A 26763-nucleotide genomic window follows, 5' to 3' on the forward strand; every position below is an offset into this window, starting at 1 on the left:
CCTTTAAAACCAATTTCGTGAGATACACTGACTCAGAAATCCACGAGGGGAAAGAGTGGGACAACCGACATGACAGTTAGCCTTTCTACTATATACTTTTATCCGCTTGTATTTTGTTGACTATTTGTATAAGGGAGCAATGTAAACTTAATCTTTGTATTAGGGACAAAAACAAATTTGAAAGTGGGTGAAAATGTTATTAACCTAAGCTTTGCCTCATTCAGTTTGCTTTTGTGCAAAGTCAAATCAATTCAAGTGCCTAATTACTTTTCAGAGACTGCAAGGTAATCAACAGTGTCAGCACAGATTTGAAAGATTTCATTCCAAAATGCCAAAAATCCATTTGATAAAAATGTTCCCTGATATTCATCATTCAACATTTTAGAGTTGACTTAAGTATTTACAGTTGACTGCATCCTCAGAAAGGTTAAAGGTTTCAGGATGACTATCAAAATCAATAATTGTTCATAAAAAAATATGACTTTCATGCCAACAATTTTGTCAAAATGGACATCACGGTTTTCAAATGTTGGATATCTTATTTATCTTATATCTTTATATATATTTTTGTTTCATATATCTTTATTTTATCCCAATGCATGCTTGTGTAGGAATCACTTTTCAAAGGTGGAGAGCTGCTGCTAGAGTGAGAGTTTAGAAAGTTTTCCTCTGTGAAAGGACACATCAGCTTTTATTCACAACTCACCCTTAAAAGAAAGTGGAGAAAGAGCAAACTGCCGCCTTCACCCACATTGATTCATTTACCACCTTTCTCTTCAGTTCACCTCTGTGTGTTTTGCGTCGTTCTGTCTCTCCTCTCTGTCCATCTGCGCTCCTGCCACCTGTCTTTTTGTGTCTTGTTTCAGCTGTGAGGTCAGCAACAATCCCTTCGCTCATTATGCTGCCTGTCAGACTTCAGCTTGTTCTCCCAAAAGCCGCCAATAATCCACATAGTCCCCATCCTGTCCATCTTTACTAACCCATGCCACACACACACACACACTCACACACACTCACACACACATTTCAGTCCTCGTCACCTCCTTGTCCCCCCGGAGGATCCCTTATATAAACCTCTGTCTCCCCTCTAGTTGTGACTCCACTGGTTTTCCTCGGCAGTGACTGTCGTTCTTCTTTTCCTGTATCGTTTTTGTGCAGGTATGTAGTTTCCCTTTTCTTCTTCTGCAGTGTTTTGCTAAACCAACATGTTCCTCATGGTCTTGAACAGAGTCTTGATTTGAACCATCTAGAAGCAGGAGTTTACTGTCTTTCTGGAATATTTTCAGTCAATACCTCTTGCTGTAGAAGTAATATAAAGTTAGTATTGCAGGTAGGATTTTAATCCCATCAACCATCAAAGCACTGTTGATATTTGGGCTTTTCATGTCTTAAACACAGTTCCCCATCATTATTATTAGGCACAATCCTTAATTACAGTATAGCGCCCCCTGTTGATACACTTTTTGTGTACTGTGAAAGTGCCACTACTGGCTTTGATTACATAGTGCTTTATTGGATTGACGACGAGTCTTGCATGTATTTTAAGGCTGTACACATTTTGTTTACATTGTTGTTTGTAATCTTGGGAATTAAACTGGCCTGTATGTTACATGAGCTATGATGGCTTATGAAAGTTTGAAAAAGCTTAAAGGTTAAACTCCTCAAGAACATGTAAATGTTGGTGAATTAAAGATGAATATAAATGATGAAATAAATTCCAGATTCTATCTTTAACCAACACAAGTTGTTCTGACTGAATATACCCAATCAATCTTGAATTCTTTCAGTCACATAAAGGCGTCATATATTATATAATTTATTTCTAAAATCAGGAACCCAGGAGTTATTTTCGGTGCCCTTGGCCTGTCTCCCTGTCTCCCTGTCTCTCTGTCTCTCTGTCTCTCTGTCTCCCTGTCTCTCTGTCTCCCTGTCTCCCTGTCTCCCTGTCTCTCTGTCTCCCTGTCTCCCTGTCTCCCTGTCTCCCTGTCTCTCTGTCTCTCTGTCTCTCTGTCTCTCTGTCTCTCTGTCTCCCTGTCTCTCTGTCTCCCTGTCTCTCTGTCTCCCTGTCTCTCTGTCTCTCTGTCTCCCTGTCTCCCTGTCTCTGTCTCCCTGTCTCCCTGTCTCTCTGTCTCTGTCTCCCTGTCTCCCTGTCTCTGTCTCTCTGTCTCCCTGTCTCTGTCTCCCTGTCTCCCTGTCTCTCTGTCTCTGTCTCCCTGTCTCTCTGTCTCCCTGTCTCCCTGTCTCTGTCTCCCTGTCTCTCTGTCTCTGTCTCCCTGTCTCTCTGTCTCTGTCTCCCTGTCTCTCTGTCTCTGTCTCCCTGTCTCTCTGTCTCCCTGTCTCTCTGTCTCTCTGTCTCCCTGTCTCCCTGTCTCTGTCTCCCTGTCTCCCTGTCTCCCTGTCTCTGTCTCCCTGTCTCTCTGTCTCTGTCTCCCTGTCTCTCTGTCTCTGTCTCCCTGTCTCTCTGTCTCTGTCTCCCTGTCTCCCTGTCTCTCTGTCTCCCTGTCTCCCTGTCTCTGTCTCCCTGTCTCTCTGTCTCTGTCTCCCTGTCTCTCTGTCTCCCTGTCTCCCTGTCTCTCTGTCTCTCTGTCTCTCTGTCTCCCTGTCTCTGTCTCCCTGTCTCCCTGTCTCCCTGTCTCTCTGTCTCCCTGTCTCCCTGTCTCTCTGTCTCTCTGTCTCCCTGTCTCCCTGTCTCCCTGTCTCTCTGTCTCTGTCTCCCTGTCTCCCTGTCTCCCTGTCTCTCTGTCTCCCTGTCTCCCTGTCTCTCTGTCTCTCTGTCTCCCTGTCTCCCTGTCTCCCTGTCTCTGTCTCCCTGTCTCCCTGTCTCTGTCTCTCTGTCTCCCTGTCTCCCTGTCTCTGTCTCCCTGTCTCCCTGTCTCTCTGTCTCCCTGTCTCTCTGTCTCTCTGTCTCCCTGTCTCTCTGTCTCCCTGTCTCCCTGTCTCTCTGTCTCTGTCTCCCTGTCTCTCTGTCTCCCTGTCTCTCTGTCTCTCTGTCTCCCTGTCTCCCTGTCTCTCTGTCTCCCTGTCTCCCTGTCTCTCTGTCTCTCTGTCTCTCTGTCTCCTTGTCTCCCTGTCTCTCTGTCTCCCTGTCTCCCTGTCTCCCTGTCTCTCTGTCTCCCTGTCTCTCTGTCTCTCTGTCTCTCTGTCTCCCTGTCTCTCTGTCTCTCTGTCTCCCTGTCTCTCTGTCTCTCTGTCTCTCTGTCTCTCTGTCTCCCTGTCTCCCTGTCTCCCTGTCTCTCTGTCTCTCTGTCTCTCTGTCTCTTTGTCTCCCTGTCTCTCTGTCTCCCTGTCTCCCTGTCTCTCTGTCTCTCTGTCTCTCTGTCTCCCTGTCTCTCTGTCTCTCTGTCTCCCTGTCTCTCTGTCTCCCTGTCTCCCTGTCTCTCTGTCTCTCCTGTTGAGGTTGTCTCTGTCTGTCAGTTTGGCCAGAACCGTTCCACAATGAAGCAACGTGATGAATTCCTCTCCCAATCCCTCATCTGCCTTTTGTCCTGGTGCCCATGTTTACTCAGATCCACATGCTCATGCTCTGAGGTCTGGGCTAAAAGCTAACTATGGAGGGATCGAAGCGACTCAGGCGGCTTCAGTCCTTGATCTGCCATGTTAATGCACTCAAAGACAGTTGGTCTGGGAAGGCCTCCAGTTGCTGGCATTGAAGATAGTGTTTGGAAAATTGTCTCCATTGTTGGGGTGTCTGGCCAGAAACCCCCATGGTCAGGCGTGGGTCCTCATTCTGTATGTTGAGTCAGTCTAAATGCCTATAAGCAGCTCTTCAGATTGTTTTGACTAGGTCCCTTTGCTCTCTGTAGCATCATACTATACTATCTCCTGTATATCAACTGTAAATCACACTCAAATATAGAAACTAGTAAAGTTATGGTCAAGAATGATGAAATAAGTGTATTTATGGGGCTCATGTATTTATGGGGCTACATGAGACTTGGTTTATTGACTACATCCCTGCAGTTCAGTGGGGCTGTGAGTAGATCAAATGATAATAGTGGACTTGGCTGGTGTTAATAGTGGCCTGCAGACCGGCTTAATCTCTCCATCCCACGTTCTCTCTTGCAAATCAAATTAAACACGGAGGATTGGCCAGCTGATACCTTGCTCTTATCTGGGTAACAGGACACTGTTCCAGCCGAGTCCCCCGGCCCCTTTCTATTCCTAGCTCATTAGCTACAAATGGCCTTTCCCTTAATCTTGTTCTCGCAGCAAAAACAGTGACCCGTGTTGAAGGTGTGGTTCACCCCCAGCGGCCACCGCACACAAGTCGTGTACTTTGTGCCCTCTGATACTCTGACACCATGACACAAAAGGATAACTCTTTTACAACTTTTACATCTGAGCCACCTGGACTGTCATGTTAGTGTAGTAATGAGTTTGTTATAGTATTAAAATAACAACTTTGACATGTATCATATAGGAATATAGGAATTCAATTTTTCCTCTATATACATATATGATCAAATATGTTGATTGTTAAATTGTTAAAATGTTATACATTTGTTACATTGTTAAAATTTGATTTTGTTTGAGTGGTTAAATTTAGTGCATTTTCAAAAATTTTATAGGCAGTTTCAGACTAACTCCAGTGTCTCTCCTCACTAAAACATTGCTAAAATCCTCCCAATCTGTATCTGAATTTGAACTGGAAAGTCTCCAATCAGCAGGTTCACCTTATCTGAATCAGGTCCAGTATTGTGACTATTCTGCCTGTGAGGACTTGGTCTACAAATTCATGCAATAGATTTAACTAAACTATCCTGAGCCATATTATATTTGAAAACAAAATCATGAAAACTGAATAATATAATGTTCTAATGTGAATATGAATCAGTAATGTTTGTCTTGTATGGTTCTCTCTCTCCAGTGTCACCATGTCTGATGTAGAAGAAGAGCATGAGTGAGTCGTCCAATCTTATCAGTTAAATCCCTGTTTCATGTTGACAAACTTCTGTACATGCATGATACATTACCTTCTGTTTATGGTGTGATTGATATATTCTTTTATTTCTTTCTCATCAGGCATCAGGAGGGTAAGGACATTGGGGTTTTATGAATTTGTAGTTGTTTCATCTCTCCTCTCTCCTCTCATCTGGCCACTCTGTTACTCATTCTTTCTTTCTTCAGAGGAAGAGGAGGAGCAGGGAGAGGGAGGTGAGATTTCGACGCTAAACTGTGTTGATTTCATCCACTTAACTCCCATCAGATATAACTTTCACCGGCAACACGGCTTCACATGAGGCTGTATCAGAGTCAAAACATCACATGTCCCCACAGGAGGGATTATAAAATGTAAATTATGTTTTGCCTTATGATGTTTGCTTTTAGCTTCAACACTCACCGAGCCCGTCGTGTTCGTGTAAGGCTGCTGAGTCCTGTGTAGGCAGCATGCAAAATATATTTCCCAGAAATGTGTTCCTGTTTCCTGAATGTAAATTTCTGCCCATAAACGGTCAAGGAACATTGAATCAGTATACTGGCCTTCAAAGCCAAAGACCACTAACTGTAAGAGCAGTGAAACTGAGAAACATAACTTCAAGGTTTAATTCCTGACCTGACAAAGGGATTGTTTGTACAAAAGTGGATAGTATAGTATTTAATAGCAAGTGTGGCTATAATTTCTGTCTAAATGAAATCTAAACCTTAATCCTTTTTTGAACACACACAAAATGTTCTTCCTGTTGTATTGCAGTACACAAATCATAGTTAATAAGCAGAATGGCTGTACAGCACTGTGGGTTTTCAGTGTGTTTAACCTCAGGTTTGATCCAATTTTCTTTTTGACTAGTGTGCTGTGTCATTTATTGCTACATTGCTTCTTTGCCTCTCAAGAGTTTTCCTTGAATTGATCTTGTGTTTTCTAGTCTAACACAGTGGGTTTTGAAAGTAAACTGGCCACACTCTCTCTGGTTATTAATTCACTTTTTCATTTCCATTCTGGCTGACATACTGAAGAAGAACGACCCAAATACAAGTATGTATGAGCATTCACATGAGAATACATTTGAGAATATTTTCAATGTTTACCACTGATATCTGCATTGTATAGCATTGAAAATAATCTGATCTGCCTCCAAGGATAGTATAGCACAGAGAAGTAACAGTCTGTCATGAAATAAATACATTGATATGTATTTTAAATGTGTCAGAAGTGCTTTCATGTTCCTTTACAGGCCGCCGGTCTCACAGCTTGCTGCCCCCAAAATCCCTGAGGGAGAGCGGGTAGACTTTGATGTACGTTTCCCCTAAAACCCTTCTGAATGAAATGCATACATGATTATTCTAATAACAGCATTAATGCGATCCATGCATCCACTGGTCCCTCTCAGGACATCCACAGGAAGAGGATGGAGAAGGATCTGCTGGAGCTGCAGACTCTGATCGACGTCCACTTTGACCAGAGGAAGAAAGAGGAAGAGGAGCTGATTGGGCTCAAAGACAGGATCGTAATGCCTTTCTCTCCCTTCCATTCCCATACTCTATTTTTGTCCAACCTCTTTCCCCCCCCCCATCTGTTTGTCTGGAAGAAAGAGATGTGAGGATGCACTGACCAATGTGGAGAATGGTCGGTGATTTAATGAGCTGTGTGTGTGAATGTGCCAGATGATGCAACATGTAGTCGTTCTGTTGTAGGAGAGCCGGCGGGCAGAAAGAGCTGAGCAGCAGCGCGTGAGAGCTGAAAAAGAGCGAGACAGACAGACAAGGATTGCGGTAAATAACGAATGCAGGGGCTTTTGAATTAGTACTGTATTACATATGTCGTTGTAGCCATGCCTGTTGATAATCTGCTAAATTACCATGGTCAAATCAAAATGAATTGAACTATTAATGTGTACTTTATAAGTTTTGAGTTTCCAAGAAAGAAGAAAATACCGTCTTGTTCTTCAGGAGGAAAGACAGAGGAAGGAGGATGAGGAGGCGAAGAAGAGGGCAGAGGATGAGGCCAAGAAGAAGAAAGTGCTCTCCAACATGGGGGCTCACTTTGGAGGCTTCCTGGCTAAGGTCAGCATAACGCTCATATCATATCTGGTTGTTCAGTGGAATATTGAATTTGTGGGCTGGTTTTTGTATGTGGAGCGTATGTATCCTCTGCATGCTGGTCTGAGCCTTGACGTGTCTGTCTGATCTTTCATAGAAAGTTGGATGTGTTTGATTGTTTCCTGCAGGCAGAGCAGAGGAGAGGGAAGAAACAGACAGGGAGGGAGATAAAGAAGAAGACTCTGGCGGAGAGACGCATGCCGCTGGCCACTGACAACCTGAGAGAAGACGGCCTGAGGTCAGTTAAGACCGGGACCCTCAGAGCCTTGAGGCTGTTTTTGAACTAAGGAAATAGTGGGAACTTGTAAATAATCTAGCATAACTTCTGCAGCTTTATACACCTTGTTGCCAGCAGGGATGATTTGTCAGTTGGATTATAGTTTCAAATAAACACTTACTACTTTCCATCCCATGTTGTAGACATTTTGAGTTGGGTAAGCTTGCCAAAGCTTGGAACAGATGTGGAAAATTCCCTATTGATTTTTCATCACCATTATCCTCCAAAAGTAAGAAATTAGGGACTGAAAACAGTGAAAGCACACAGTTCAGTGGTTTCCCATTGCTGATGTTCTCATGGCTGTTTCAGAGAGCGAGCCAAGGAAATGTGGGGATGGATCTACCAGCTGGAGTCAGAGAAGTTTGACCTGACTGAGAAGATGAGGAGGCAGAAGTACGAGGTGAGCTGAAAAGGTCGGCTTCCACGTCATTTGTGACTTCAGATTCCCAGCACATATTTGAATGTCTTTTTTTATTTCTTCAGATCAATGTCCTCCTGAACAGAATTCAACATGCTCAGAAATTGTGAGTCGATTTGCTTGTCTCAGTGTACCGTGACCCCCTTCCTCTCCATCCCCCCCAACATACTCAAGAGTGCCACTTTTAAGATGCCACTCTTAACCTCACATACGTAACACTTTGCATAGAGCATGCAAAGATGTCAAACTTTGAATGTGTTGTTGTCACACATGCAGTAAATGTAAAACTCCCTCATAACTCTTAAATAGGTGCCCCATTGGTTTTGTTTGCACAATCTAAGATAACTAACAGTATGGACATATAACTGTTATAAAGCCATTATATCCCCATTTAATGACAGACACACGTGCATTTACTGATTCTGATTTGTGTGTAATATGACTATTCATAACCTTCTCTGACTCTTTCTTCTCCTCTCCATCCAGCAAAAAAGGCCACGGTAAAGGAAAGGTTGGAGGACGCTGGAAGTGAACACACACACACACACACACAGGAGGCACAGAGAAGCAAGAAGACAGTTCACTGGTTTCAGGAAAATGTTACAGCAATGATGCAGTTTTTCATCCCTTGAGCTAACTGGAAAATAATTGTTTGCTGTGTGGCATTTACTGAAATAGTTCCAAATCACAAAATAATTATTAAAATGCACATACAACTAAAATGGGCATTTTCTATCAGTGTAATTCAAAGGGGAAATTAAATTCCAAGTATGAAAAATATAGAGAATTTTATTATCATTCCTGAAAATGTAGACATTGAAAAATTCATCAACAGTCTTGCAGCTAATTCAAGCAGCTAACACAAACAAAAATTCCTCAACAGTTAGAAAAATAATCAAAGCACAATAATAATGAATAACTATATGTGAGGCATTTGACAAATTACTACAAATAGGCTAGTAGTCTTCCTTATTCAAACTGCATAAGATCTCATAAAATCTCTGAGGTCTTGACTTTCAGTGAGTTTCATCATATGAAGGTGGAGGTGGAGGTGCTGGTGATGTGAGAGCAGAGTGAAATGTGTTCTGAGCTCGGCTGGATTCAGCCAGCTTCACTCCTCCTGCAGTGTGAACGTGGCGTGGACGTCATCATCGCTCTTCGCCTCGTGCCTCGGCTCAAATCCAGCCTCTCCAGCGACGTTCACCACTTTCTGTGCAAAGCCTGCTTCCTGCTCTCTGGTCAGGTCCAATAGGTACCTGAGATATACGAGGACACATTAAGATAAATGTAAAGACTTAAATATAAACTATTCTCACTAAAAAATGATCGTGTCTATCACTGAACTGAAATATGGAATATGTGGTAAACACAGCAGACTGAAACACACAAGAATGGGTTAACAAACAACAGCTAATACTCTAAAATCTGATTTGTGTTTGTCATGTGTAGTGCATGGCAGAATGACTGCGTGCTCTAGTCTGGTGACTGAATTGTCGCCATGGTAACAGGCCCTGTTACTATAAAAACCCTCACTTGGCCAACTCCACGATGAGAACAGCTTTCGGTGCTGCAATCTGTCTCAGCGCAGGGCCCAACTGGTGCACCGAGCTTTACAATATTGACCGAGAGGGAGAGAGAAATACAGGCAGTGAGACATGCTTGGCAGTCAAAATGAGTCTGCAGTAGAGATGACTGGGCTGTGAATGGCTACTCTGAGATATTTAGGTTCAGTTACTCTATTTCCATGTCAAAATATATGCATTATGCATTATGTCACGTGATATTTGAATGATTTGCAAAAACGGCTCACACCTGGCAGAACAGTAGATGGTGTTGAAGAACTGAGAGTATTTCTGTTTTTCTGGCACTTTGGAAAGAGAGTCCAAAGGCAAGAAGGTGACTGAGATCCCATTCAGATGCATCAGGTCTGAAAAGGATTGGGGTAGATTCAGTACAAAATCAATTAAGTTATGTGTTTCACTCCATTTATCACATACACTAGTATATATCATTTTTTCATGTGCTAAACATCAGCACAGGCTTCACAACGATGACAGTATTCTGCCATGCGCTGGAAGCCTCCAGACCCAGTGCACATTTACATATCTTTAATGCATTTAAACAGCGATATCAAAACACACTGGAACAAACAACGTGCTTTGTCACAAGTCTTCGTCAAGTTCGCTCATCCATCAGAGTCTAAACCCTTTCAGTATGAGCTAGAGTGCATTTTTGTCACTGTGTGAACTAATACTGCTGCTCTAACCAGCACTGCACTGCTGCTCATCTACAACCACAGGCCTGCTTATGTTAATATGTGGCCGTTTACCATTAATGCTGACAGATTCGCGGTAACCCTCTGGCTGTGAGGTCGGCTCCTCTGCGTCTGTTGTCTCTCTGTCTGACTGAGGAGGAGTGGAGCTGCTCCTTCTACAGGACAACGACTGGAACAAGGCCTGCACATTGGCAAAGGAGATATCCTGGGCTGTCTGAGGATATGGAGGAGGCAGTGAGGACAAAAGAAGGAATTACCCCGTTCTTCAACATGTACAAAATTTACTGCAAGTGAACACTGATGGTTTGAACTGGCACAGACATAAACAACAATGGAAAACATGCAAACCACGTAGTTATTACATTTTACCTTGATATGTTGCCCATTCTGTGTCTGCAGCAGGCTCTTGTCATCAGTCTCAATGCCAAAGGAGAGGTAAGGACTGGAAACAATGTCTCCCCAGTAGCCCCTAGCTGCCACTTTGTCACCCCTCTACACACACACACACACACACACACACAGAATGAAAGTCGAGTTCCTTCATGATATCACAGAATCACTGCATCATGTACTGTGTCAAACTACAAAAAAAAGAATACTTACATGACTGAATACTCTTGCGGAGAGCAAAGTTGAATTAGTTATTTGGTAGGAACCTTCCCTCATTTCAAACGCCACGCCCCGCTCCCTCCATCGAACATACTGTTGTTTGTTGATGACGCCGCACTGAAGATACACAACAAGTACAGAATGAGTGTCCACATTACAACGTCTAAGCCTCCAAATCACTTCGTAAAGAGTCTGTGTCATTGTGAGTTGCCTGTTTGCTTGGCCGCTTTTTAAGAATAAATTCTGGGAGCAAATTCAAATTGATTTGGGCAGCAGTTACAATCTGCCAACAGAGAAAAAAGGTGCAAACAATGGTCAGATACCCCTTTCTGGTGCAGCTTCATGGAAAGGTCCCAGTCGAAGCAGCCCTTCCTGGAGTCGTAGCGTGTTCCCAGGTGCTGCCTGACCCGGCCGTCCCAGATCTTGCTTATCGAGACAGGAGCAGATGAAGACGAGGAGGACGGAGGCTGGATCCACAGCTTGAATATCCTGGCCAGCTCATCTCGCTCCTTGTACTGTAGAAATATGCAAATTATACAGCAGCAGGATTCTCTGACTGAGCGGACCTCAGTGTCTGATTTCAGATGAAATAGTTTGAAATCTTACAGAAACACTGAAGGACAGACTTATTAAACAGTGTCTTCCCACCTTGAGCTGAGTTGTGTCCAGGCAGGAGTGTGTGGCTGTCTCCAGTGTGTCAGTAACAGACAGAGAGAGCTGGGATGCCGCGCGCCTCAGTGTCTCCTCCGTCTGGCTGCGGATCTCACTGTTCCCAAACACCTCCAGGAAAACCTCTGTCTTCTCTGAGAATAAAACCATGGTGAGATAAGCTACAGGTTAGGACACAACTAGTTTTATATATATTATAAGGTAATTAAATAAGATACATTACAACGTGGACCCACCATGAAGTCCCACACTTTCCTGAGGTGTTAGAGCCAGATAGAGGAGCAGCAACTGTCTCGCCACCACCTCCATACTGTTTTCTATTACCCATATCTACAGGGGAGCAGAGAGGAAGTTTACACTACACATTACAGCAATCTATTCTCACTGGTCACATGATAAACAGACCGGGGCTCACATGAAGGCTGTCTGTGTCCCGCAAACTGGCGATGGTCTTCAGGATGTGTCGTAGATCTCCACTGCCCACCAGCAAAACATTGACACCCCCTTCCTGTCTCACAGGGCCTGTCTCACAGAGAGAGGGGGAGAGAGAGAGAGAGAGAGAGAGAGAGAGAGAGAGAGAGAGAGAGTAACTGCAACATATATTTCCAAAGGTAATTAAGAGTAAATGGCTAAATTCATTCAAACCCTTGGTCAACATATGTTTCCCCATCCACCTGTTATTATAGTACATAATCCATCAGCATTAAAAAACAAAAACTAAAAACCATCATTCCTACTCTGATACACGTGTGTGGAAATTTATCAGCTACATCCTCGTGCGCCTGAGCCTCACCTGCACTCAGTAGGTCGCGCGCTGGGCTGAAGCCCCACCAGGTGATGCAGCCCGCGCCCTCAAATGTCCGTCCAGCACTCATCCTGAGAAGATCAAAGACAAACGAAACCGTGCAGCTAGCTGAATTAACTAGTCTCTTGACCAAAGGAAACAGTGGTTTGCATGAAGACTTCAGCTAAGGTCATGTTTTTGCTGGTTTGTTCATTGCACATAGAAGCGTTAGCACATAGCCTAAGTTATAGTCAATGGTTGGTTGGCTCAGTGCTGATGTGAGATAACTAACGTTAGCTTAGCATGAACGTTAGTCAACAGTTAGTGTTAAATCAATGTAGCTAAGGCTAACCCAGGGCACTTACTCCTATCCATGGTTATAAAACATGTCATATAATCTACGTCCAGAGGATATACAATGGATAAACTCACCTGGCTGTCCAGCACAAACTGTATTGTAAACTGTAACAACAGAGTAAGGTTAACTGGTTGTTGACAAACCAGAGGCAGTCTGAGCAGAAAGTTTGGGATGTGTTGCTAGGCAGCAGTTTCTCAATAAAGGGGGAGAGGCGCCCTCTATCGGTGCCTCTGACCATGTTCATGGTTCTAAACTACAGTGAAGGTATTGGAATATGAATTGATATAACAGTCGTTCCCATTCAAATTTAACTCTTGAATCGTCATTTGGCTGGTACACTTCTTATTACAATGGCTGCCATGATTGCTAATGGAAATCTATGTTGGTTTGGTGCATGAGGCTCAGAAAGGTGATGTGTTACCATGGCAACAGATTCATTTGTATGAACATTTCAGTGGCAGTTATGATGAACATACTAACTTCCTGAGTCTTGTGTTCGTGTCCACACATGAAACAGTTAAGCTTGTACATCCATTAAGTTCATACATGACAGCATTATCAAAACTCTATGGAAGCCATGTTAGGTGTACCAAAGAGGGAGGGGCCTTTCTATCCATTCAATTCTGTGGTAATATGATGCTGCATAAGATGCAGCATTCATAATAATGAAGAGATATTTACAAGAAAAAAAAGGCAAGTCAATATGGGTTTATTTGCCCCAGAACATAGCCAAGCGTTTTCAGGACATTGTCATAACACCATACCGTATTGTTTTTACAACACTACAAAACAAGCAAAAAAAGGCCTAGTTTACTAAACATGAGTGTAGCTATAGACTAAAACTATCCCGTCTTCAGAGTTAAAACCAACTTATCAGCATAAGACAAAGAATAACTGTGAATTCCTTCCTTTATTTAGCCTCATAACTAGGCCTATGTATGAGCATACACAAAAGATGCACATTTACGGATATGGTTTTCCAAATATATATTTAGACAAAGAGGTGGCAGATGTTTTGAAAACAACCAAATGTCTAAAACATATCAGCATATCACACACACACACACACACACACACACACACACACACACACACACACACACACACCTTATCAAATATCTCCAAAGAACAAAAGGTATGGCAACAGAACATGCAAATTGACAAAACATCAGGATCAACATTGAAAAACATATCAACAAATGTATTTTCTGAACTGAGAAAGGAATCACTCTAACGAGGTTTCGCCTTAACAGCCGCATCGACTTCCTCTTCCGGCAGCAGAGTGTGCCACTGGGCCACTGGGCGTCTGGGATTGGCCAACATGTCCGACCAGTGGCGCAGGCCGACTCCTGTGGCTCCATAACCCATGAAGGTCTTTCCAATGGGATCGTTGCTCCCAAGCTTGTCATAGTCAAACACTGTGATGACGACCTGCACTTTCTGAAAAAAGAAGCAAGAAGAGTTATCAAATCAGCCCGCACATCCACACTGTTACATCTCAAATTGATCATTGACGTGAAGACACAGCCTACCTGTATCTGCTCAAAGGGGACGTCAAAGCTGAAACTCTCATTAAAGTAAGGATTGAGCGTGTTCTTCTTGACTGTTGTCTTCTTCTTCTTAAGCCGTTTCCCATTTTGCTGCAGAACAATCTTCACATATGGATCTTACAGAAGAGGAAAAGAAGCTGATGAGGTTTTGTTTTTCTGGGGTTATTTCGCTGCTTCATGAGACAGAAGGACTGAAGTTTGCTGAAGCAACCCATTTTGATGAGGAATGTAGCAAACATTTGATAGAGTAAGAATAACAGACATTAATGGCTAGAGGTTGATTACCTGATAAGCCACCAACATCCATCTTTTTCAGGTTCTTTGCCTCCATGATGTTCACCGTCAGTTTCCCAGCAGTGGGTACGTAGCGTAAAGAAATGCAAATATCACCCAGTTTTTCTTGCTGAAAGGAAAACATTTGGGGAACAATATTATGGCATGCCATCAAGGCAGAAATGAAAGAAAAAGATGTTCAAACAAAGGCAATTGAAGACTTTTTCTATAAATCTGCTGATTATGATTTATTAATTTTCCTGGGAGCGGTGTGGCATATATTGTTTAGAAGAGAGCTTATGAATACTTAAATCATTTCTATATTATAACATATTTTTACATGTGAAAATCCACCTTCCAGATTTCTATAAATTATAATATTAAATGAATGAAAACATGGTATGTCATACCTCTTCTTTCTCACCACTCTCCACGTCTCTCCATTGTTGCATTGGCTGGCCCAAATCCACACTGTTCATGGGAATCTTAATCTCCCCAATCATATCATGCTTGGAGAAACGGTCAAAATCAAAGACTTGCAGCACCAAGGTCTTTCCACCCAACTCTGCATATGGGATCTTGAAAAAGAAGCAATTATCACAAAGTCACAAAGGAGACATACAGTTTTCAGTAATTAATAATCAACATTGGGATGTATAATCAGTGATACAATATGTCAAACTCAATCATTTTGTTTACATGTAACAATTTTTTACAAATCCAGACAAATAACAAAGAACATGTAGTGACAGGAGACAAATAAAAATGCATCAACATACTGCACTGTTTGTTTTTTTTGGGAGGGATACCTTGACAGACGCCATTCAAGGAATGAGAGACTAAAGACGAAGGGAAGTAGAGACATACGCCAAACTTCTGCCCCATGAACTCAGAGGGGCAAAAAGTGAAACCTCATCAACAACCTGGAACACCAACACAAGCTGGGGCAGAGACATAAAGACAAGAGCAACAACAACAAACAAAAGACACACAACATAAAGTCAACAAAGGCACAAAGCCAAGACATGATGTACCTTGAAGATGAAAGTCTCGTTGAAAACGGGGCACAAATTCTTGCGCTGGACCTTGGTCTCATACTTCTTCTTTTTGTCTGGTAACAGAAAGACTTTGACGTAGGGGTCGGAGGTTCCCCCCATATCCATGGCAGCAAGATCCTGAGCCTGAAGGATGCCGACTATGAGCTTCAGAGACAAGAGAAGAAGAAGCGTCAGGACGACCAGAAGGCAGAGGGGTAAATACTCATGAAAACACTGTAAGATGATTATTTGTTTAGTCTCCCTGCTCTATCCAGTGATTGCTCTGATAGTATACAGAAAATCATGAGACTGATAATGGACTAATGTTTTGTTTGTTGCACATAGCCGGTGACACACAGGACCTACCTGGGAATCTGTGAAGTTGTAGTCCAAGGAGAACTCCAGCTTACCCAACTTTTCCTGTTCTTTCTCCTCTTCCTCCCCTTCCTTCTTCACCTCCCCCTCCTGCAAGATAAAGCATCAGCACACTGGATATTTATCCTACGGGATTAATTCACACAGGTAAGATTCTGTGATTATATTTAAAGCACCTGGGATACTGGGAATATGGGATAACTGGGATTATCTTTTCCCTGTTCCCCCCATACCTTCTCTCCAGCCTCTCCTTCCCCTTCCTTTGCCTTTCTCCGGCGACCGCCCTTCGTCTCCCTCACTTTCTTGGGCTTTTTCTTTTTTGCAAAGCATTTTTTGAAAAGACAGAAGATGCAGCATCCCACCAAGACCAGGACCACTACAACAATGGCTCCCACTGCCCACATGGGGACTGCAAAAGAAAAAAAGGTGAATTCACATATCAGTATTCGCCATATGTATGATGGGAGTATGCTTATTATGGCAGAGTCGTTACCTGACTTCCCCCCCCCCCCCCATAAAAACAAACAAACAAAAATCATATACCTCTTTGATTTTTTCAATGAGTAAAATGGCAAAAATGGCATAATCCTCTACATTTTTAAACTCTTCCTTCTCTATCAAAGACTTTGTGCAAGCATGTTGCAGTACAACATGTAGTACCTCAGGATTTTCAAGAGGATTTAAATCTTCCACAATAGCTTGAGATTACATCAACATCATTACATCACAAAAATCCACTCAGATAACTCGGGTTATTCCTATAATCTGAAACTGTTCAATCAATATCTGTGAACGTAAACAGCTTTTACAAAGCTGTAAAACACTAAGGGCATAATCCATGACATCATTAAGAGGTAAAATTTGGCGTTGCTTAAAACAATGGATTGTTAGGGTTAGGGTTTTTCATTGATGAGTGTTATTTCCCTCTTTTTAACCTTTATTCATCCAGGAGAGGTTTGCTGAGCATGCATGCGTGTTTTCAGCAACACCCTGCTCCACAGTCATATAATTACACGCTCACAGGTGGGAGCGGCCCAGTCCTAACTACAGTCCTGAGCAGCTCCACTGGAGCAGTTCACAGTTAAATGCCTTACTTAAGGCGCCGCAACAGTAGTTGTTGGGGGAGGGAAGAGCGATACTCGTTCACTTCCCCCACCTGGATTTTCTCAGCCATGAAACTGGAAAATGGTTGACAGCTATGAACTAGAAAATGTTCCCATATCCTTGTAAAATCATCTTGTATACTGCCGACTGTGTCGAAAATAGTCTCCTATACCCTCAGTGGAGCAGCTTCAGGAATTCATGACATCAAGAGTATCTTGGCTCTCTTGTTTATCGCTTTGGGAGAGACATGTCAACAAATCTAGGCTGAACTGTCCAATATGACAGCAGTAACGTGTGTTCTGTGGTGGATTTTCCCTTTGCTTACAGGTAAAAACAAAAATGCACAATAAAATTTAGAAAAATAAATAACCAGTTTCTTGCAAATGCCAGGAGGGACTCACGTGACAGTCTACCAATCTCGTTCATGAACTTGTCCTTCATGTGGTTGTAGTCGTGGCTGGGGTGGTGCTCTGTGTGGGGGTGCTCGTGCTCGTGTTCGTGTTCGTGTTCGTGTTCATGGTGAGCCGGCTCTGGTGCGGCCTCCGGCTCCGGTTCAGAAGGCTCCGCAGCCCGTCGGGCCCGGACCTCCGCTCTAGCCAACCTCATGTCAGCTGTAAAACGGCAGAATCAATGCAGTTATTCATATTGTGTTGTGTGTGTATTATATTGCCCTTCCCTGTTGTGGCGAGAGAACACAACTTTGCTGTGTAATCCATATGTTCATGCATCACACAGTTCCAGGGCTTCACACAGCACAGGACATCTCTAAGCCAGATGCTCAACATGGCTGACCCTAATCCCTCTGTTACTCTCATTCTCTCTGTCATCTCGCCCGTCCCACAACCCACGCTCTCACCCCCCCTTACCCATTTCTCCCTTTTCCATTTCTCTCTCTCCGCCTATTTCTCCCTTCTCACTCCCTCTACACGTAACTGGATTAAACACTGGCGATACAATATTAATCCAAAATCCCAGATCCTCAAAGCTTAAATAAATAGGGGATGGTCTGCTCCCTCTCTTTTCCCCACCCACGGCCTCTGTTCCAGTCTCTCCCACCCAACTGTCTCTGAAAGGTTTCAGGAATGATGGCTACGTATATCCAAGAAGGAAGTCTAGTGGAATACAGCCCACACTGAGGGGAAATCCCAGTCTTGGTGTTCACAACTTCCATGAGCCTCTTCCTACCAAATTTAACTGTCAAAAAACAAAACGAAACACTACATTTTTAGAATATAGTGCACATGAACCCTTGGCACATTTCGTGTCGCAAAGAAATATTTGCCAAAGAATTTGATGAGAGTTAAAAGACGTTTTTCTAGCTGCACCCGTTTTGAACACAAACTGAGTGAGATGTTGAATGAAATGCAGACATTATCGAATGATCACTTGGAGTCCATTCACAATAAATAAATCACTCAGTTCTGATCTGTAAATCATTTCCATCAGTCTCAGCTTTTTGTTAGGGCTGGTGCTGGTAAAACATTGTTCATATCAAATGTGCCAGTTAAGAAGTTAACTTACTGTATAACTAGTTAAGAAGATCAAAACAAAATACGACATAACTTTATCACAATAAAAATGTTTAATATATAATGCAATATGCAGCTTACCTGGTAGTATATTCCTTTACTTTTATATCAAAATATATTTAATGCTGTTTCCCCTCACACACCCATTGTCCCCCTCGTTCCTCTGTATGCCAATGGCTCTGACTGCCAGGCTTCCTCCAACCCATTCCATCTAAGCTAAAGCGCTGGCAAATCACTAAAGCAGTGCTGTGTTTAATCCCCCCCTACCCCTCCTCCCTATATTAGTATGCTGACAACACATCTGTTGCTTTATGTCTGATTGAAGATGCATAAAGAGCAACAGCCTCCTTTTCTTTCATTACTTTTCCACTGAAACAATCTCACACGTATTGAACAGTTTAAGGCGTTCCTTGTTGAGAATGAAGAGTGACTGCCTATTCATTACATTGATGAGACATCATTGCGGTCGTGGTCGAGTTTATCCATTAGAGTGGAGATTGTAGTGCATCCAGTCCTTTCTCACTAATCCCCTTGGCATAGCTGTCCTGGCGGTCAATCATCAATCTACGGACTACTTTCATGAGAGTGGATATTCCATGCTCCCCGTCCCTTAGCTTTCCATTTTACTGTACAAAACACATACCCACATTTAGAACGCAGTGAGTGGTAATCCCCAGGCATGCTGCCGTGTTTGCTCTGCCTCATCTGGACATCTTGGTGGCTCCAGTCCAACAATCGACAGCCTTCTCTAATAGTTAACTTTATAAGGTGCGCTGGAAAAAAACAGAAGTCCTCTGCTGGACTTCCTTGAAAAACTTTTTTTGCTCCAAAACACATTATTTGTAGGATATGAAAACATTTACATTTAATATTTTATATCTGTTAACAAAAGCCCATCTAGGGACAAACATTGGAAATGAGCTTATGCTATAAATCAATGGTTCTCAACGTGGGGTCCGGGGACCACCAGGGGTCCTTGAGGGGGTTCCAGGAGGTCCCTAGCAAATTGATGAAATGTTAAACTTCACCATTATTTCATTTACAATAAAATTAACACAATTAGAGAATGTAGAAGAATGACTGTTTTTATCATAGTTTCTCTGTTATCTCTCTACCTACAACACATAGAATTCTGGACAAAATCATATCTAACAATAAAAATATTTTCAGATTTGGGTCCGAGAGAAGAAATCTTATCAAATGGGGGTCTGTGGTCCTAATGTGGACTAAATCAGGGGTCCTTAATATGAAAAAGGTTGAGAATCACTGCTATTAATGTTATATGTGAGAGACTATTTTGTTTTAAATGTTGTATGTCTATGTATCTGTCCCTATTCAAATAAACATTGAATGAATACGTGTGGAAATACTTACAAGCTCAAAAATATGATATTGAGTGTTAAACTTGATATGCATATGTTAATTTCCAGACTTTCCACTACTTTAAACTCACATCCATGGCTTTAGTAATGTGCCAGTTAATAGAGCCCATGCCACAGGTAATGATGTTTTATAAACACATAGCATGTTCTTGATTATGTCAGGAGAATATTTCTTGACCTAAGAGATTTGCCAACTATTGATCCAATCTTTCTATTTTACAACTGTAGTATTCGTATGATTCGTAGAGGGCAGCTGAAACACACACAGGGCAAAACAGGACATTTGCCTGGTTGTGATGCACTCTGTTGACATGGGTATTCAGCTGAATCTCAACTTTGTTATAACCTGTAATTTACTGAAAAGCAGCACTGACAATTTTTGTAACCACAGGCTGTCTGGTAGCCTAATGTTAAACATTAAGCTCCCACCCAACAGTGAGTAAGCATCTCAGTCTCAAAGTCCCACTGTTATCTGTGATGTTCTATAGGTGCAGACATGACATTATAAACAGCACAGGGTGTGTGTTTAGACTGCATGACAGCTGTGACAACTGTTATCTGTCTGAACAATTAGACATGAACTGTAGCAGAGCTGGGAGCCACTGTAAAAAATAAGTTGATACAAAAGAGAAGGTGTCTGTATAATTTTAATTGAACCAATGTGTATTTTTCCATTAATTTCAAAACCTTAAATTTTTCAAAACATTTTGTTCAAACCAAAATACTATGCACTTTTACAAAATAGTTATGAGGGTAGAAATTTCACGTTGGAATGCATGACACTTGTGGAGCATATGTAACTGTAACATGTGATTTCTTTCAAACAGCTAAAGAAACGTGGTACTTTTTAGCACCGGAGTACTGAGGTCAGTAATTGAGGTATTTTCTGTCATTCTGCTTTGCACTTCTGTATGAATGTGCTGTAGGTACAAGAATGAGCTTTGGGGTGTAAAAATGATGTATATAGTCATTGTAACGGAAAAGGGCACACAGTGTGAGAGGGAGTGATGCCCTGTATGACTCCTTCACTCTTTTAAAATGTGGAGCTTGTGTCACTATGGACCTTAAAGAGTGTGCTTATCAAAAAGGTATTCTCCCATAGAACCGTGTGTCTCAGTGGAGGTGAGACGGGTCAGACTGCCGTTGTAGTCGCCCAGCTTCTTGATGGTGTCATGGCTGTCAGTGAGGAAGTCCCGCTCAAGGAAGTCGCACAGCTAAAAAGGAAGTAAGACAGACGGTGTAAAACAGTACTGAAACGTGGATACGTAAGTGTTAAAAATAGGACACACGGTTGACATGATAAAGCAGAAGCTCAGGAGGCATGTATAGTGGCTGAACACAAAGATAAGCACATCCCTCATATCTTTCTGACTGTTGTATTGTTGCTCAATATAGTTTGAACTCACAAAAATCATTTATGTTTAATGTGTAACCTGTGTAACAATCGCTTCCTCAGGGACAACCATGAGCCTTTAAAGTAGGCAGAATTAACATAAAACACTTGTGATCTTGTAAACTACGTACAACCAGATCTAATATTATGTCAAACTTACGTGAGGGTCACTGTTAATACCAGCTCTGCGGTGCACATCAATGATACACGTGTTGAGGGACTTCTGATAGTCCAGAGAAAAGGACATTGCATCAAGGCCACCTCTCCAATCCTCTCTACTTGGTTTCTAGAATAAAAAGTTAAAAACGAGATAAAGAAATGTACTGATAAATGAATAATAATCAAACAGTACTTGGCTGGGAAGAAATAATCTTGGGAAGAAAACACGAGGAAATTAAATCAGGCTGCTTGACAGTCAGAGCACTGTTTACTTTTTGAAAACAAAAATTGTGGACTCACCGCAATGGTCTGAAGCAAAATCTGGCCCCCTCTCATGTTCTGATATTCCAGCAGCTTCTCTGCCTGGTCCCTCTCCTTCACCGAACGCTCCAGGAAAAAAGTGGAGAAGTTTGGCAAGGCGATGTCATCCCTGTCAAAATACATCCCCTGGAAGACAAAATACCAAGAAAATGTAGTGCAGACACAAGTGATAAGAAGGGTAGAGGCGATCCCCAACAACAATGAAATGAAATAATTACTGTAAACATTTTGGTATCAGTGCAATGACAGGAATCAAATACATTGCATAACATTATGTATATCATTAAGTACTCAACTGCTGTGTATTATAGTTAGAGAAATCATACCAGAGCAAGGTAGGTGTAGGATGCAGTCAGCTTCATGTTGGTAAGTCTGTTGATGTCTGCCTCGCTCTCCGCGTGGAGGTTGTGTTTCACCAGGGACTGCATTTCTAAGTGACACAAATTTAAAACAAAAAAAGTTATTAGGCTGACCACTAGCAAAACATGGTAGTATTAGGCTAGACGACTGCCAGTCAAGCGATAATCCCAAAGAGGTAAATTTCATGTATCCCACATTAAATGTATGTTACACGAAGCCATCCTAGAGCAAACGTTAAAGTTGCTGTTAAGTCTTACGATAACAGGTAACGTTAACAATCCTGAAGAAACAGAAAACCCGTTTCTCACCTGAACCCGGACAGTCTTTCTATTGTCAGCAAGCTAGATAACGATAACGTTTTAAACGCCTTCTGGGGAAAGTTGACAGAAGCTGTGCACTTTTCTCGCTGGCCAGCTTTATGTATCCGATGTTAAAGGCTTCTATAAAACATCAACCAGACTGAAGTCATGTGTCGTGATGTGAAGTGGGTTCAGGTGGGTTGTGTCAGTCAGATCGCAGCTGTTTCTCTTACGTTAGCAAATTGAGGATAACGTTAGTGGTTACCTTAACGTTAGCCTGATATGTAACTAGCTAGCTTGGTTAGGTTATGCAACATAACGTTAGTCCGTGTAGGATAAAAGCGACGTTACCCAAACAAAGCTGAATTATCTGTCGTCGTTGTTCGATGAAATAACCGAACACAAGAACTACTATCTTCGTTTCAAGCAAGCTAACATAGCGTGTTAGCTAATGTTGCTTAACTAAGTTTTAAAGTGCACTCGGACTGTAACTAGTTAGCTAGCTAGTTAGCTAGGTTATCTACGTAAACAACACCAGACACAATGTTACACCGTCTGAACCGGAGTCTAGCTACAGTTTATTTATTTTTTTATTTATCAGGCCTTGTCTTTGTCACTCACCCGCTCTGGGAAAGTAACTAGTCCACCTTGAAAATACTGTATCTGGCTACACTCTCTTCTCGCTTGTACCACGATCTTTGTTTACTCCATGAACAAACTGTCCTTGCAGCTAGCCAGTTGATCTAGTTTATCTAGTCGTGATTATGTAGCTGAGGTGATACACAGAGATCTACCGCCACCTCTTGTGTTGGGGACGCGTAGCATCTCTCAGGCAATTTCCCATCTCAACCTAAACCAAATCAAAAAGGAAAATAAATGATGATTCAGAGTTTTAATAAGGCTGTATAAAAGTGACCATATACTACTGCACCATACTTCACCATAGTCGTTTCCCTAGTGCATTACAGTATTTCTGAATGGGAAACTGAGAGTTAAACCCTTGCTTATACAAGAACAAAATATCCTCGTGTATTATGAAAATACACCCATGCTTACATCTTGCTTGTATTTGCACAGTGTACCAAATTATTACATGTCACTGTTATTTATAGCAGTTGGGAAATCCTCCTACCAAGAACCTGTGACCCAGCAAGTGATGTTTAGTATGACTCATGTCTGTCCTATAATAACTAAATCATGATGATAACTTTATTTGTACAGCGCTTTTCTAAAACAAAGTTTACAAAGTGCTTCATAATCAAGACAAATGAAAGACACAGCAAGAAAAGGACAGTGGCAAAAATATAAGAAATAGCCATAATGGTGGGTGTGGGATAAGGACCCTGGTTAGGGTTATTGGTAGTGAAGGGGGTAAAGTAATATAAACAAACCAAAATAGTGGAACAATCTACTTACAATAGACAGGAGAACACAATCTACATAAAATGACCGTTGAACAATACAATTTCCTGTTGTATCCAGGCCTTTGTTTCTGCAGGAACAAATTAATTGTTTTCATGCTATAGTGCAATAGGGAGGGAAGCAGGGCCAGACCCATAAATCACCTTGACATTTGAAAAAAATGGGCATAGATGCTGCTGATGATATACTGACTCAAACAGCTGGATCCACTTTTCAGAGTTTTTCTGAATTAATTAATTAAGAATTAATGTATGAAATTTGTAAGGTCAAAGACAGTCCAATCAGTCCAATTTGTGAACATGATAACTCTTCCCAAAGCCCCAGTCCAGAGAAGTAGGACTTACACTTGTGATATCAGGTATAATGTCAAATAAATCCTTATTTCAAGAAAACCCTCTCACACTTCAGACTTCGATACCTGATGATGCCACAACGTATACGCTAGTCTTGGGTTAGTCTTGGCTTCAGGAGGAAGTTATCAATGCTCACAAATATTGGTTACACCATCCCAGACCACAGGAATAACATAAATTCTTAAATTGAGTGGTATTCTCTCCTCTAACTGTGTGTTCAGCTATGCCATAATTAGGATGGTGAGAGTTAATTTATTACCTTTTCTGTCTTTGTACAATCATTAGGCTATGTCTTCATTTTATTTACAATGTTTTGCTTATAGAGTTTTTTGTTTATGCAGTATTTTGCCCTTGATTATGCTATTTGTTGTTGTCTTTCTACTGTTTAAAATCTGTACTGTTTTCCTTGTATTACTCCTGCTTCTGTAACTATAGTGGGGCAGCAGTAGCCTAGAGGTTAGAGAATCCAGCTTGTGACTGGTTGATCATCTATTTAAATCTGTGGACCATCTGTGGGGTAAGCAAAGTCTGGGTGGGGTAAGTGAATGGGACATATCATATCCTCCCTCAACAACCTTTTATTTATACAGTTTAAGTTTTATTGTACTGGGCAACTTCCAGGTGTATGTGTGCAACCCTCCCTCCCCCTGCAGCTAGGCTACTCCTTCAGTCCATTGTTGTAAATAAGAATTAATTCTATGTCAACTTACTGTACCTGGTTAAAATAAGATTTCTAAAAAATTGCTGTAGTGGATAATATAGCTTCCATGAAGAGGCCAGGAATTATGTATCCCATGTGGATTTGCACATGTACCAAGACACATGCTTATTTAAATACTGTATATAAAGAAAATTACTAGGTTGTTAGATTGTTAGGTTTAGGAAGTCCAGGACTGAATGGAGATATTAAAATACTGGGCATGTAGCGTCTTGGTAGCTCAACCATAGAACGCATACCATTAAGGATAAGTCCTAATCGCAGCAGCATTGTTTCGAATCCGGCCTGTGCCCTTTGCCACATGTCATCTCCTCTCTCTTTCCTGTCTCTCTCTACTGTGACTGTGATGAAGCAGAAATGGCAAAAAAAATAAAAAATACTGGGCATACTAATCACAACAGGACACAACATGTTTTTAGTCTCAGGCCGTTGCCATACAGGTACAGTGTTTAGGTGACAGTAGGTGTGAGTGTATGTCAAGTGAAATTTTAATAAATAATGTATTTGATGAGTGTCTAAGATAGTACCTCAATGCATCTATTCTGTTAAAAAAGTGGGAGCCCACTGGTTAAAATTATATTGCATAGCAACTCATATTTATGAAGCTTAACTTCCTCCTCCTGTTTCCCTAATGGTCAAAGTTATCTGACACACCAGCATTTCCATTGCACTCCACTTCATAATATGAGGCAGTGCATGTAAATAATTGAATGACTTTCGGCATGTTGAAGTTGTGTTGAAGCTGTGAGGTTCTCTGTTCCCAGTTCCTTATAGTGTTATAGCTGTAAACCACAACGGTGCTATGAATAACACTTCTCTTGAGATAATGCAAAGAAACCGAAACCAAGTCTGTAGTGTTAAAGTACTGTTCTCTGAAACCAGAAACACTGAACAGACTAGACAGTGATTTTGACAAATGATTAGGCTAAATTTGTTAATTTACATTTTTCCTGTGTAATATTTAAAAGCTTTGTCAGGGTCCATTGCAGATAGAAAATTCTTCACTTTTTTATACATCACAAAGACACACAGGCATTCAGAAGTTCATGCACTTATACTGACATACACACAGCAGACATACAGCAATTACAACTAATAAACATATAAACCAAACAAATTTGCTTGATTGACGTACCTTTCACAAGTGACAACATTATGACCGTTAATAAGGAAGTAACAGGCGGGGCAAAGGTCCCTGTGGTCTTACCAGGCCAAAAAGAGAAGTAGCAGTATATCAAGTCACTGAGGACTATGAGAGGGGATCAGAGGTGACCAGGAGGAGGACATGGTTGAGAATTAAAAGTCAACATAGGTGGAATTAAGTAAATATTGGATTTCTTCACCCCAGCCACGAAGAAATTCTTTGTCAACCTTTGGTGCTGTTTTTTTTGTCAACACGCTGACAGTAAAAACCTAAGAGTTGGTCTTTGCACAGCAAACGAAGGGAAGTCAACAAGATCATAATATGTCTGTAGCGTAATAGATCTGAACAATGATGAAGTCTTTATCTTTCAAAATCGACTCAGTCCACTTGCTGCTGTGGCTTTTCCTGACTTCACTTTGGGTAAGTTTTTGTCTTCTCACTTTGATTGCGATCAGAATTCACAGCTTTTGTTTGTCAGTGGAACATTGTCCGTGACAAAAGAAACCGATACAATTAAAGTCATAATGAAGATAACATGCATGGTAGAATTTAATTGTTGAAACCTATAAGCTGTATACACAAAATTCACACAAATTCTATTCAGTGCACAACACAGGGCTGATGGACTTTTTCACACTCTGAAATATGAATGCACACTTTTTGTGCATGTGGTTTCCAGTAATCTATTCTTGCTAACTTCCTTAGAGAAACAGAAGCATGACTGAGGAAACAACTTACTGAGAAAGATAAAGGAAAATGTGTCTCCAACATGTGCTATATTTGTATCAATATATTCTAGATAATATTGAATGATGTAGCCGTATATACTGTTTTGTATTATATTTATTACAAGATATGGAATGTTAAATTCAATATTACAATGGCAGAATAAATGTAGCCCATGAGAGATATTTTA

General features: G+C 41.5%; 4 protein-coding genes across 5 annotated transcripts; 1 reads left to right on the forward strand and 3 right to left on the reverse strand.

The window, feature by feature from the left end:
- The first annotated feature begins 6179 nt into the window (after positions 1-6179).
- On the forward strand, positions 6180-8265 carry LOC139918090 (troponin T, slow skeletal muscle-like). The gene is made up of 8 exons (XM_071907363.1): positions 6180-6234; positions 6330-6446; positions 6634-6711; positions 6889-7002; positions 7167-7276; positions 7625-7715; positions 7799-7839; positions 8220-8265. The coding sequence occupies exons 2-8, from the start codon at positions 6348-6350 to the stop codon at positions 8263-8265; spliced, it is 579 nt and encodes a 192-aa protein (XP_071763464.1). The 5' UTR covers positions 6180-6234; positions 6330-6347.
- A 579-nt stretch (positions 8266-8844) lies between these two features.
- On the reverse strand, positions 8845-12161 carry dnaaf3l (dynein axonemal assembly factor 3 like). The gene is made up of 11 exons (XM_071907351.2): positions 12084-12161; positions 11702-11812; positions 11523-11616; positions 11266-11420; positions 10941-11132; positions 10612-10734; positions 10378-10500; positions 10063-10222; positions 9546-9660; positions 9267-9341; positions 8845-8989 (listed from the first exon to the last, which is right to left on the reverse strand). The coding sequence occupies exons 1-11, from the start codon at positions 12159-12161 to the stop codon at positions 8845-8847; spliced, it is 1371 nt and encodes a 456-aa protein (XP_071763452.2).
- A 988-nt stretch (positions 12162-13149) lies between these two features.
- LOC139918087 (synaptotagmin-A-like) lies at positions 13150-18453 on the reverse strand. Of its 2 annotated transcripts, none has more exons than XM_071907359.2 (9): positions 18378-18453; positions 17169-17378; positions 15897-16072; positions 15655-15753; positions 15286-15453; positions 14662-14829; positions 14264-14381; positions 13961-14094; positions 13150-13868 (listed from the first exon to the last, which is right to left on the reverse strand). In XM_071907359.2, the coding sequence occupies exons 2-9, from the start codon at positions 17371-17373 to the stop codon at positions 13659-13661; spliced, it is 1278 nt and encodes a 425-aa protein (XP_071763460.1). In that variant the 5' UTR covers positions 17374-17378; positions 18378-18453; the 3' UTR covers positions 13150-13658. The 2 variants fall into 2 exon arrangements, with proteins under 2 accessions (XP_071763460.1, XP_071763461.1); XM_071907360.2 differs by lacking the exon at positions 18378-18453 and having other exon boundaries at positions 15655-15744; positions 17169-17250; positions 17293-17373.
- A 1861-nt stretch (positions 18454-20314) lies between these two features.
- On the reverse strand, positions 20315-22958 carry LOC139918066 (ferritin, lower subunit). The gene is made up of 5 exons (XM_071907330.2): positions 22832-22958; positions 21878-21981; positions 21531-21677; positions 21232-21357; positions 20315-20892 (listed from the first exon to the last, which is right to left on the reverse strand). Exons 2-5 carry the CDS (start codon positions 21977-21979, stop codon positions 20743-20745), a joined length of 525 nt encoding a protein of 174 aa, XP_071763431.1. The 5' UTR covers positions 21980-21981; positions 22832-22958; the 3' UTR covers positions 20315-20742.
- Between the last annotated feature and the right edge of the window lie 3805 nt (positions 22959-26763).

This window comes from Centroberyx gerrardi, chromosome 20 (assembly GCF_048128805.1).
Source record: "Centroberyx gerrardi isolate f3 chromosome 20, fCenGer3.hap1.cur.20231027, whole genome shotgun sequence".
In the NCBI taxonomy this organism is placed as follows: domain Eukaryota; kingdom Metazoa; phylum Chordata; class Actinopteri; order Beryciformes; family Berycidae; genus Centroberyx; species Centroberyx gerrardi.

What these genes read in the sequence shown, in the direction of transcription:
- LOC139918090 (XM_071907363.1), top strand. Translation starts at nt 6,348, where the DNA reads ATGGAGAAGGATCTGCTGGAGCTGCAGACTCTGATCGACGTCCACTTT. An exon ending in TTGGAGGCTTCCTGGCTAAG is followed by an intron (nt 7,003 to 7,166) that starts GTCAGCATAACG and finishes TGTTTCCTGCAG; the next exon opens with GCAGAGCAGAGGAGAGGGAA. An exon ending in CTGAGAGAAGACGGCCTGAG is followed by an intron (nt 7,277 to 7,624) that starts GTCAGTTAAGAC and finishes TGGCTGTTTCAG; the next exon opens with AGAGCGAGCCAAGGAAATGT.
- LOC139918066 (XM_071907330.2), bottom strand. Translation starts at nt 21,979, where the DNA reads ATGCAGTCCCTGGTGAAACACAACCTCCACGCGGAGAGCGAGGCAGAC. An exon ending in TTTTGCTTCAGACCATTGCG is followed by an intron (nt 21,358 to 21,530) that starts GTGAGTCCACAA and finishes TTTTTATTCTAG; the next exon opens with AAACCAAGTAGAGAGGATTG. An exon ending in GTATTAACAGTGACCCTCAC is followed by an intron (nt 20,893 to 21,231) that starts GTAAGTTTGACA and finishes CTTCCTTTTTAG; the next exon opens with CTGTGCGACTTCCTTGAGCG.
- LOC139918087 (XM_071907359.2), bottom strand. Translation starts at nt 17,373, where the DNA reads ATGAGGTTGGCTAGAGCGGAGGTCCGGGCCCGACGGGCTGCGGAGCCT. An exon ending in AAGGAGAGGCTGGAGAGAAG is followed by an intron (nt 15,754 to 15,896) that starts GTATGGGGGGAA and finishes TTTATCTTGCAG; the next exon opens with GAGGGGGAGGTGAAGAAGGA. An exon ending in GGATGTTGGTGGCTTATCAG is followed by an intron (nt 14,095 to 14,263) that starts GTAATCAACCTC and finishes CTCTTCTGTAAG; the next exon opens with ATCCATATGTGAAGATTGTT.
- dnaaf3l (XM_071907351.2), bottom strand. Translation starts at nt 12,161, where the DNA reads ATGAGTGCTGGACGGACATTTGAGGGCGCGGGCTGCATCACCTGGTGG. An exon ending in TGAAGCTGCACCAGAAAGGG is followed by an intron (nt 10,735 to 10,940) that starts GTATCTGACCAT and finishes GTGTATCTTCAG; the next exon opens with TGCGGCGTCATCAACAAACA. An exon ending in ACCATCTACTGTTCTGCCAG is followed by an intron (nt 9,342 to 9,545) that starts GTGTGAGCCGTT and finishes AATATTGTAAAG; the next exon opens with CTCGGTGCACCAGTTGGGCC.